The 12,180-nt window shown below is 48.8% G+C and overlaps 1 protein-coding gene across 9 annotated transcripts in view; it reads right to left on the bottom strand.

Moving 5' to 3' along the window:
- TBC1D8 (TBC1 domain family member 8) overlaps positions 1-11,938 on the bottom strand; it is a 124,626-nt gene extending 112,688 nt beyond the window's left edge. For all 9 annotated transcript variants that reach the window (XR_005061757.2, XR_005061758.2, XM_037019986.2 and 6 more), the window contains exon 1: positions 11,664-11,938. Coding sequence is in view for 7 of the 9 variants with exons in the window: in XM_037019986.2 (XP_036875881.2) it covers positions 11,664-11,790 (127 nt within the window). In the remaining 2 variants the exon portion in view is untranslated. The remainder of the gene's footprint in view (positions 1-11,663) is intronic.
- Positions 11,939-12,180: the final 242 nt, after the last annotated feature.

The following is a 12,180-nucleotide window of genomic DNA, read 5'->3' as shown; positions in this document are numbered from 1 at the left end:
AAGCCAGCCCCTGCCTCCAGGCCTTCCTGCTCCCTACAGCCATCTCAGTCTCTGTCCTCGGCACTGCTATCACTCCAGTCTCATCTCTGCTCTCCTGAAGCCTTGCAGCTGTGCCACCATGTCACCCAGAGCACTGAGCAGAGCTCTTTATATAGAGTTGTCTTGCCAATGGGTTTCAGCCCTGGACAAGTTCACTATGGATTCAATGTGACCAAAGAAACTGACAGCAAAATGCTCTTGGGGTGAAAGGGTTTATTACCCGGCTTGTTCTCCGGCAGTAGGTCGAGCACTAGCATCTCTGCCTCCACCCAGAGCACTGGGCCGAGCTCTCTATATAACACAGTAATAGCTTGTTGCCTAAAGGTGTGGAAGTGGTAGCCTAGCAACAGGCCAGTTACATCATCAGGTGGTTTAAGTTCAGTGGGGCTCCTGGCCATAGGAACCCCAACTTCCCCACACTCCACCCCCCCAGGATTCTCGCCTTACAATCTACACACTTTCAATCTTCCACAATGGTCCCTGTGCAAGAAAGCTGGAGCGCTGTAACCAGATTCCACAATAGCAACAGAGGATAACAACAACTTAGAAATAATAATAAGACACAGCAAGAGTTTGATCAGGTAGCAAAAATTATAATAATCCTCAAGCCAGAGGAGGTTCCTAATACAAAAATTATAATAATCCTCAAACCAGAGGAAGTTCCCAATCCACAAAGACTTTAGGGGCGATAAGACACATGTTGTAATGCCACAAACATAGGCAAATCTTGTCCATCAGGTAGGATGCATACAAGAGAGTGGTCCTGTGATAGGACTGTAGCAGGAAGGGGGTCCCTTCCAGGTCTAGTATACCATACTTTTACTCCTTTGCCCGTGGGGGTTACTGAAGGGTCTATATATAGTGCTACTGCAGGTGTATAAAACAAAACTCCCCGGTAAGATGCTCCTACCTCCTGGCCGTGGAGGATATACTACTGTGACCTTTGACAGGCACTCTGCTGTTATTCCAGGAATACACAGAAGGCCAGCTTCCAGGCCTTGTTCCCAAGGTGCCAGGAGAGCCAGCCATCGTTGGTCCATGAGTCGAAAGGTCCAAGGCCACGTCCACTCAAAGGAGTCTCTGGGGTTCAGTGCAGTTGGTGCTGGCAGCAAGATGTTATTCTGCTGGCCAAACCTCGGCTTCAGGGATTCTTCCCTGGTTTGTACTTGCAGTTGTATATGGGAGGCAGCTATGTGTGTTAACATATCTATGGGGTTCAGGGTCCCTTTCAGGGTGTCTCATTCAAATGCTGTAGCACAGTCCATAAGCAGACTGACCATCCCTGCAGACAATTGGTATCTGACTTTAGTCCAGATTTTAACAAGCCATTGTGCCTCTCTATCATGCCTGCTGCGGTGGAATTGTATGGCACATGAAACTTCCATTTGATTCCCAGTTGTTGCACCCATTCTTGCAGTGTATGTCCAGTAAAATGGGTGCCCTGATCACTCTCAATTACCTGTGGTCGGCCATAGGCAGCAAAGAGATGCTCCAGGCCTCTTTTGGTCATCTGCTGGTCTTCACAACGGGTAGGAAAAGCAACCAGAAGTTCAGTAGCTGTGGTCCACACAAGTCATGGTATACCGATATCCTTCTGACACAGGTAGAGGCCCAATATAGTCTATCTGCTACCTGACGAGGGGTATAGGCCCCTTAGCTATTGTCCCATGTTGCTGTGGAACTTGGTGTAAGTCCCTTTTGGAGCACACGACACACTCCTGCCAGGCTCTACTAACTTCTTCAAAGGTCAAAGGCAAGCCCCACCGACGGGCTACAGCCCACATTGTCTTTTGCCCTGTATGCAACAAACGCTAATGTAACCATTGGGCTACATCAGAGGCAGGCTTTCCTTCTAACCAACGTATCTGGGCCAATTTATCTGCTTCATTTCCTGGGGACGCTAATGGCAAATGACCTGCCACATGGTATACTGTAATTATTTTAGTCTGACCACAGGCCCATAAGTCTTGCCACAATTCTTGTCCCCAAAGGGGTCAGTGACCAATCAGCCAGTTGGCATAGTACCAGGTTGGTAGCCACAGGGTCAAGCCCCAATAGACAGCCCAACTGTCAGTGCAGACAGCTATAGGAGAGGGCTGCTGGCTGATCACAAGCCACACAGCCCACAACTCTGCCCATTGGCTGCTCTTCCTCTCACCTCACCATCTTCCATCCATATTGTCTCAGTCTTAGGATGGAAAGCTATGGCCCTCCATTTTGGGGGCTTCCCACAGCTGGAGCTATCTGTGTACCACGCATCTTCAGGTATAGGGGCTCTTCCCTCCCAACAGGGACTCTCTGCTACTAATGGTTCAAAAGCAAGTTCCTCCTGCTTTTCACTAGTATATGTCACCAGCCCCAACAAGCATTGGAGTTCTTCACTCAAGGGGCTACTAGAGAGGGCAACCTGGCTAGGTGTGTGTTTGTACCACATGACTCCTTGGCTTTTGGGTCCAGTCTTGTACCCACCCCAAGATGGGATAGGTGGTTATTACCTTTATCAGGGCCATTCCAGTGATGGGTTCTGTATCCAGCAAGGCGTGATACATGGCAGCCAGTTGTTTTTCTATCAAAGTATATCGTACCTCTGCCCCTTTCCACAGTTGTGACCAGAATCCAACAGGTTAGCAAGTTTGGTCAAGCCGCTGCCAGAGACCCCAGCCATAACTGTCTTCAGTCACATGAACATCCAGCTCCCAGGGCCTTGATGGGTCTGTCACATTCAAGGCCTACATGGTCTTGACTGCCCATTTTGTTGTAGTAAAGGCAGATGAACATGTCTCATCCCAGTCCCACCTGACGCCCTTTCATACCACCAGTATAAGGGCTTCAGAATTTGTGCCAAGTGTGGGATAAACACTTTCCAGTAGCCTAGAAGACTCAGAAACTCCTGTAGCAATGCTACAGTTGTGGGGGCAGGAAAGGCCTGAACTTTATCTATAACTGCTTCTGGTATAACTTTGGTCTTACCCAACCAGACGACCCCCAAGAATTTGACAGACAAACCAGGTCCCTGAACCTTGGTGCTGTTCACAGCCCATCTTTTCTCCTGTAAATGTTGCAGCAGTCTAGGTGCTGCACCTTCTAGATCTGAAAGAGAATTAGACATAAGCATGACATCATCAATATAATGGTACAGCTACACCGTTGGCGGTTTCTCCCATGCAGCCAAGTCCTGGGCTACAAGCCCATGACAGATGGTGGGGCTGTGGAGGTATCCCTGTGGAAGGATGGTGAAAGTCCATTTCTGTCCTTCCCATGTAAAGGCAAACTGTTACTGACTCTCCTACTCAATGTCAATGGAAAAGAAGCATTAGCAAGATCTACCACATAATGGTATATTTCTAGTTCATGGCTGAGGGTATCCATCAAGCCTGCAATAGAGGGGACAGCAGCATGCATAGAGGGTATGACTTTATTCAGTTCTCTGTAATCCACAGTCATATGCCAGGAGTGATCTGACTTTTTTACTGGCCACACTGGGGAACTGAAAGGACTATGGGTTAGCTTTATAATACCCACCTTTTCCAGCTCCTGGAGAGTTTCTCCAATCTCTTTATGTCCTCCAGGCAGTTTGTATTGTTTGATATTAGTCACCCACTGAGGCAAAGGCACAGCTATGGGCAGGTGCCTAGCACTTCCCCTCAGAACTGCCTTCACCACACATACTCTCAGTCTGAACTCACCTGCAGCGGTCTGCAACCACAGGCCCTGCAGGATATCAATCCCCAAAATATACTCAGGAATAGGATATATATATACACAGTATACTCTTTTGGGGGTAGATGCCCTACTCCCAAAGGGATTTGGGCTCTTTTCACTCTGACAGCCTTACCCCCCATATCCATCTATGATAGTGGGGGTCCTGGGGAACCACTCAGGGTTACTATGAATCAGTGAACATTCAGCCCCTGTGTCCACCAGAGCCAGGACACGTTGTATGTTCACTGGGGACCAGTGGATAGCTATTTCAACATGTGGCTACGGTACCCCCCTGGTCCCTCAGGGCAGATACCTTCATCTTCCCCTCAGTCAAACCATGTTCCCCAATCATCTTCCTGTGTGGGGTCAAGTGAGGTTGGCTCGCTCTCCAGCAGGAAGTCTTGCAAACACACAGACAGGACTCGTGTCTCTGTCTCTGACCTCTGCCTCTTTGGTCTTAATGGCTGGAACTGCTGCTCTGGTTTCAGCTGCTGCCATAGCTCCAGTAAGATCCTATTGGACTTCCCATCTAATTTCCTTCTATCTGCTCCTGCCCGTATTAAATCAACCCACATCTGGGTCCTCGTAACCTTCATGGGGCCTTGTAAATTCTTCTTGTGAGAAACAGGTCTTATTTCTTTCCAGATTCTCGTTGCTTCAGCCTCTCCTAAGTCTGCTACTGTACGTGTCACCTCGCTTATTCAGTGAGGGGAAAGAATGGCCACTAGAGACCCAAAGAGGGATGTAGGAGCCATTTGAAGTACAGTATTTCTCATCGCAGGAGTGAAAATTTCTTCATCTGGGCCATGATTCTCTGGACTATAGATGGCATTTCTTATGCCTAGCTCTCGTAGCACCTGTTGGAGCTCAGCATACGTCTGCCACCTAACAGGAGAGGATGGCAGATCACCCAGATTGGGCCACACAGCTCGAAGTGCAGCCATAAACCAATCAAGGAGGGAGTGACTCCCTGGTGTCTGATGTGCATTTTGTAATCGCTGCCTCAAGGCAGGCTGCACTGTCAGGGAAGACACCTTTCCCATCTCTGATCCCGACAGAACAATTCCATCCACCCCCAAGTCCCACAGACACAGGAGCCAAGCTGATACTGACTCCGAGGGCTTCTGCCTAAACCAGGAGCCCAAATCTACCAGCTCAGCCTGAGTATAGGGGTGGACCATAGAGTGCTCCACGACCTGGGGAGGGGGCTGCTCCTCTCCTTGGGGAACTTTCAGCTGCTTGGTCTTTATTTTCTACACAACCACTGGGCGTGTTTTCAATACAGGAGGCATCAGTGCCTCCAGCACCACCCCTTCATCCTTCCCCAGCTCCTCCATTTCTGGGGCTGATGGCACCTTTCTCTCCCCTCCCCCGAGTGCCTCCTCTGCTCCAACCTTTACCTTTTCAACAGTGCCTCGCAGCAATGCTACCTCAGTCTTCAGAAGGTGTCTTACCTTCAGCTCAATGCTTCGCAGCTGATGTTCTCGTGCCACCTCTGCCTGTGCTTCCCTCAGGAGTTCATCTTTTTCCTTGATGGCCTCTTCCCCCTTCAGAACACCTGGCAACGCTGCCATCTTGTCTCCAATGGCACCTTGCTGCTGGAGCTCTTGTGCTGCCTCCACCCGCATCAAGGCCAACTCCTTCCTCAGGGCATCCACAGAGGTTTGCAGCTAGTGTTCTCATGCCGCTTCCTCCCACATCAATACCATTTCCCTCCTCAGGGCATCGACAGAAGTCTGCAGCTCTTCCCCATTCACAGGCGCAGCCCACTGAAGCACCCCTCCCATAAGGGCAGCCTGTCTTTCTCCTTGGTCAACAATGAACCCTGACGACTTTCACCGATTGTCTTGTCAATGGGTTTCGGCCCCGGGCAAGTTTGCTATGGATTCAATGTTACCAAAGAAATTGACAGCTAAACGTTCTTTGAGGTGAAAGGGTTTATTACTCAGGCTTGTTCTCCTGGCCGTAGGTCGAGCACTAACCTCTTTGCCTCCACCCAGAGCACCGGGCCAAGCTCTCTATATAGTGCAATAATAGCTTATTGCCTAAAGGTGTGGAAGTGGTAGCCTAGCAACAGGCCAGTTACATCATCGGGTGGTTTAAGTTCAGTGAGGATCATAGCCATAGGAACCCCAACTTCCCCACAAGAGTCAATAACAATGTATTGCCCACACATGTGTAGTGAGCTAGCCGACCAGGGCCAGGTGAGAATCCTGGCCACAGGAACCTTCACTTTATCCACATATGGTATACTCCTAGGCACATGAAAGATTTTGTATTTTACAACTTCAGGCAAATCACCACCCTATTTATTATTTTTGAACGTCCATTCTCTATTAGTAACTATTTATTTATTCAGGATAAAACCAGGGAGATCTTATTAGGGGCTGTTTATTTTGTTGTTGATTTTTCTTTCCTCTTTCTAAAGTAAAAAGCAGGAAGCAGAAAAATAAAATCTGGTAGAACAAACTGACCACATGTTCAAGAATATCAATGACTCAACTTCATAGAGCTGTGTTCATTGGCTGGCCACGTGTTGGGGAAATCATCCTCGGTCTGTATAGGACCATTTACATAAAGGTTACCAACGGGTAATTCTAACAGCTGAGCTGGCAAAGCTAACAAACCTCCACTAGTCCTTACAAGCATGCAGGACAGGCATGAGAAAGAGTAATGACAACACTCTCATGTTATTTATTCCTGTTTTCTGCATAAGTTCCATTTTCAGGGCAATGCAAAACCTTTCTCAGCCTCAGAGGCTCACATCCAGCAATTCCACTTGGATATCCACATGTACCATCCTATCTCATCAAACAGCTAGTAAATGAATTCTTTAAAAGCTAGACGCCTCTCACTCATTTTAAGCTCTTCCTAAAAGCCCTGATTGGGCTGAAATGGCTAGCCTCCCCTCCCCCACTACCCACACAGCTGTACCTCATATTACTTCCTGGAGTTACACAGTCCCTGCCTTGTTTGATTATCTAATTACAAGTACAACTCTTGTACACTGTCATTAAATGCAACTGTTGGAAATCCCAAAGCTTTTATTAATGGCTTATCAGCTCTTAAAGATCTATCACTTATTTTACATATATGAATCTACCAATTTCATGTCCCGTAAATCAAAGTACTTCCTTTATTTGTGGTTTCTTCCTTATTGTGCTTTTGGAAAACAAGACCAAAGCCTTTAAGACTCTGGAGCCAAAATCTGGGAGGTCTACACAATGCAATGGCTGCCCTGTTGAGCCAATGATTTTTGTTGGTGGTGGGAGCAAAATCACTGGCTGGAGCCCAATGTCAGAGTATCCCAAGAAAGGCAACACCCATGCTGGGGTCACCAGTTCTCAGCCTCTCAACAGTCATTCTGAACAAGCCTAGTGAGCCCACATGAATCCGTTCATCTCTCTGCCCGCACCCCACCCCATCTCTGGAACACTCCTCCAAAGGTGGTAGACGATCCACTCTGGGCTTGTCCACTCACACACAATACATGCACACCAAGGTTAAGTTCCCCTTATTTCCTAGACTTAACGTGGTCCAAGCAGCCCTGTACCCAAATTCTGCTCATACAAATTTCTATTTAAATATTTAATCTTCTAATTACAATTATTAGATACTTCACTATCAGATACATGAGTGTTCCCTACATCCTACACTACCATACAAACTTCTTTACACTGCTTTTATTCTAAGAAACCCCTCCTGGTCTTTAAGTTCTTAAATGGTACTTTGCTTTGCTTTTTTTCAGACCTCCTAGGTGGCAGGCACAACTAAGCCCTCGATATATACTGTTTATTTTAATTTTCACCCTCATTTTAACTGAACCCTTGTACTTTGCTGGTGGCGACATAAAATGGTGCAGACAGTGGAAAACAGTTTCTAACCTTTTAAAGTCAGCTTCTTTATTGCCCCTGTCTTATAACTCAGGCTCAAAGAAAGTGAATAAACACAAGGCCTCTCTGCCCAGATGTGTAACCAAGGAACTTATCTTGACTCCAAAGCCTGTATTTTCCACTACACCATACTTCCTCCCAAGACCCTAACTGTTTAGGAACTGAACTCATCAGCCCCACCACTACGACAAATGCAATGGCAAGAACAGGCTGAAAGTAAACATTCCAGAAAGCGAAAAACATCAATATTTTATTCAAATTACAACTTTTTAACTGCCAGCCTCTTTGGGAAAATAACTGTAAGATTATATGGGAATACACACAATAAAACACTAAAAAAAATCCTTTGGGGGGCACATTTGGGTGGTGATACTCAGTCTTTAAAGTTGCTCATTTTACGTGCCTCAGAAGACCCTTGGGGAGAGGGCAGTGACGTTCGGTGTTCTTCTGTCCACCACCTCCTAAATCTAACTGCTCCCACTCTTTCTCCCAGAGCAGACTGAACTTTCATAAGAAATATTCCCACCAACTGGCGACTGTATTCAAGTGAACACTGTATAACTTTACCTCCTCCATCCCAGGGCAGCAAATCACTTCTGTCAAGGGAGCTTTGCAAACATATTAGAATACTGTATTCAGCTACACAGTGTTCTGACCGGAGGAAAAGATCCCTGCTCCCCTACTGCCCCAAAACCAGGATTTCCTCCAGACAGACTGCAGGGGGTGGCACTCATCGCACCTAAGAAGTTGGGGCCATGCTCCTTCCCCATCAGAGGAAGGAACTACACAAAAAAGATAGGAGGAGGAGGTCTCTGTTTCCCACCCTGGCCCCCAGCTCTCCACAGTGGTCAGGTTGCCAGGTAAACAGGAAGCCAAGGAGAGAGGGGATGTTCCTGTTCCGTGAGACCAGCTCAGCCTCAGTCAGAAAAGCTGGGCCTCCATTCCCACCCAACTTCTAAAAAAGAAGTGGGATCCATCATTCATGCATGTAGTCAACCATCTATTCATCCTGTAACTGTTTACTGAGCACATACGATATTCTAGGTACCATCAGAGGTAAAATACCTGCTCTCATAGAAGAGACATTGAGTAGGGAGAAACAATGAACAAGATAAACAAGTTATATTGTATATTAGAAAGGGGTAAAGAGGTATGGAGAAAATAAAACTGGAAGTGTATAGGGAATGTGAGTGTGTGTGTATATAAGTAGGAAGACCAATTATAATCCTCAATGAAACAATACCTTGTATTCTGAAGGTCAGCTTGAACACCAAAGGAGGCCTCAAATGTTGAAGCTCCTACTATCTATTAACAAATTCAGCAAAGCAATCAAAGAGCCACTTCTTCATTGACGCTCCCTTTCATTTTATTTCCAATCCCTCTTAACCATCTCTACTTGCTACTTTCCAAAGAAAAGCCTAGAACCAGTCTGAGTGTACATCACATTAGCCTCCATTATTTTCATAGATAAACTCAGTCTAAGTTTTAAGCCTTTAAAATAAAGTGCTGAACTATAATTAGCAATCACAATACAGGCAGTCCAGCACAGATAAGACAAGTTATGACTCTATAGCAGATGCTACACTGATAATTACTTATGCTGAAAGTATTTACTGATTCTTACTATGCTGATGGACAGTGACGGCAATGAGGTAGGGGCACTTGGCAGTAGGGGTGAATGTTGTAACCACAATGTTGCTCATGTGAAACCTTCCTAAGATTGTATATCAATGATAACTTAATAAAAAAATCAAGTGTTGAAACTCTACCAAAATTCTACGTTTTACAAAAACCACCACCAACATGGAGCTGCCCTCCATGTCACTTCAGTCTTGATTTTACAACATTTCTAAGTGGCCCCATTAAAACTAGTCCATCGGTAGGTAGCCGTTGTAACTCAGGGTTGCACAATGGGCACAGCCAAGTCATTGTTTCCCCACTATGCCTGGAGGAAAAGTGTCAGCTGCAGAGGAGACATCAGCTTTCACAACCACCTGGGGCTTCTCAGTCTCCAAAAAATAAAGCAAAGTATCGTCTGTCTTTTTGGGGTACTTTCTCCACTTTTTGGGTTGATCTGATTGCCTTTAAGAGTAAGAAAATTGTGCATGTGCACTGTAACTCTAAACCAAAGTAAACAGCAAGTGAGTCCAAAGTCACAGGTACAATGACAACATGAAACCTGCTTGATTCTGGAATGCAACAGGTAGGGGGACTGAATCACTTTGAGTTTGTTGAAGATGACAGACTCTGGACAACAAAGCACGCTCTCCAGAAGGGCAGCTGGCCTGTATCGACCAGACATTGTATCCAAGGCTTTGCCCTCCTCATCTGGACCCCGTCTCCCCTGCTGGATGGTGAATAACCCAAAGCAGCCACAGAGGATCCCACACAGTCAGTGTGCAGTGAACTAAATGAATGAAAATGCTTCCTGTACAAACATTCTTTAAATTTCTGATTTCACGAATCTTCAAGCCCTGTCCACACCCTCTACTAACAGGTGAGCTACTGTGCTTAATGCACCAAAAATGAAGATTAAACTGCCCTGAAAATCATGGGAGGTCAACTTGCCTCGTTGCCTCTGAGGGGCCTCACAGGGCTACCACCATCCTCTGTTTCAGCAGAACCCCAGCACTAAGGGCCACTGTGCTGCTCAGGGGCTTACCAAGGCCTCTGTGGCCTCCTGCCTCCTATATATTAACTCCCTCCCTCAGAGCTTAAGGCAGCTCCCAGTGCAGGCCCACCTACTGCCCAACCTGTCCCCACTGCTCCCCTACAACACTGGTCACCCCACCACCCCTTTCATCCACGTTGCTACCAACTATCCCCCATAACTCTTCCATCTGAATCTCACCAACTCCTATCCACTCCTTGAGGCTCAGTGAAGTCTGTCCTCTTTTAACAAATCCAACTGCCAGCTTTCTTGTCTTCTGAGTCTGAAGTACCCGGAGGGTAATTCCCCTTGCACTTGGCCGCTTTAGGGCACACTGACCACATTTCCCCTTAGACTTTTAGTCCAGGAGGACCTCTCCCAGAAACAGCAAACAACAGATTCACCAGTAATGAACTCAAGGACCCAAGCTCTCCCGCCTTGGTTTCCTCCTCAGTATAAGGAGGGATGTGATGGAAGGAAGATCTAAGGTTCCTTTTATTTCAAATTTAAAAACTTGAAAATTCCATATAGGTTCCCTAGATAAAACTAAAATGGCTAAAAATTGTTTCTGCACTGATTCGTTTAAACAGGTGCCCAGCTAACGCGAGGTGGCCTCGATTTTTCCAAGTGTTTGATTTTCAAAGCGCTTTGGATCATAACTTTTAGAAAAAATGCTTTGTTTGTCATTAATTTTACAAGTCTGAGTGTTTTCCTCCCATCAATCCTTGGAAGAAACTGAAGGGGAGAGAGGGGAGGGAGAGCCGACCTCAATTTTGCTACTACGATCACGAGCTTGGGATTCGTTCACACTGACTCGGTTTCTCCTCCGGCCGTGGAGGCGGTCCCCAGCCCGCCCAGCCCACACGCCTGGCAGTCCCACATTGCCAGGGCCTCCTGAGCTGCGCCCCGCCGTGGTTTGACCGTGTGTCCCCAGCCGCGACGCCACCTGAAGCCTAGAGCACGTCCGGCTGGTTGAGTCGAGGCCGGCCGGGACGCACCCCGCTGTCACCTGGCCCCGCACCGCGGCCTGCGTTCCTCGCGGTGGCCCACGCTCCCTCCGGTCACGCTCCACCCGGCGTTTCTCTGCTTTTCGAGACAAGTCTGGCCTCCAGGCGCTCACTGGGCCAGGCGGCGAAAGCACCTGCCTCGCCCCGGAAAACTGCACGAGCCCGCAAGTCCCCTTCGCCACCACCTCGAAAGAAGCTTGCAGGAGAAATGCAGAAGAAAGGAAAACAACCCGGAGGCAGGGCCGGCCCGGGCCGGTGTCTCCCACGAAATCGCCACTTGCGATGCAGCCCCGCAGTGGGGGCTGCGGGCCTGGCGGGGAGCGAGGTCTGGGACCCGGTCATTGGGTCCGCCCGCCCGGGTGCGCCCCTTACCCGTGAGACGGCCGCCCGCCTCGCCATGCCCGCGGCGCCGCTGCAGGATGAAGTAGCAGCTGCTCTTCTGAGTCACCCAGAGCTTCAGGGCGTTCTTCAGTAGCACCTCCTCGGGCTTGAGCCACATCGCAGCGGTCCGGCCGCGCCCGCGGGCCCCGGCTCACATCGCTCCAGCCGCGGGACCGAGCCCGCTCGGAAGGAGGCGGTGGCGAGACCGCAGCAAGCCGGCGCCCGGAACGCGGAGTCTGCGGAGCACGGCGGGCGCTGCTTGCCCCTCGCCGCCCGCGCAGCCCGCGCGCAGGCCCCTCCCCGGGCCCGCCCACCGAGCCAGCAGACCCCGCCCGAGCCCAGCCCACAGAACCGGTAGGCCCCGCCCCTGGCCCCCAGCCCCCTCCGCCCGCGCCTGCGGCGCCAGCCCGGTTTCCGAGTCCCGACGGCTCCAGCGCACAGTTCCGGAGTGGAGGGAGGAAGTGCATTCCCGCTGCCAGGTCCTCCTCCTCTTCGCCGCGCTCGCCTG

This window comes from Manis javanica, chromosome 1 (genome assembly GCF_040802235.1).
Source record: "Manis javanica isolate MJ-LG chromosome 1, MJ_LKY, whole genome shotgun sequence".
In the NCBI taxonomy this organism is placed as follows: domain Eukaryota; kingdom Metazoa; phylum Chordata; class Mammalia; order Pholidota; family Manidae; genus Manis; species Manis javanica.
The sequence above is the reverse complement of the archived record's forward strand: the minus strand, read 5'-3'. Positions and strand labels throughout refer to the sequence as shown.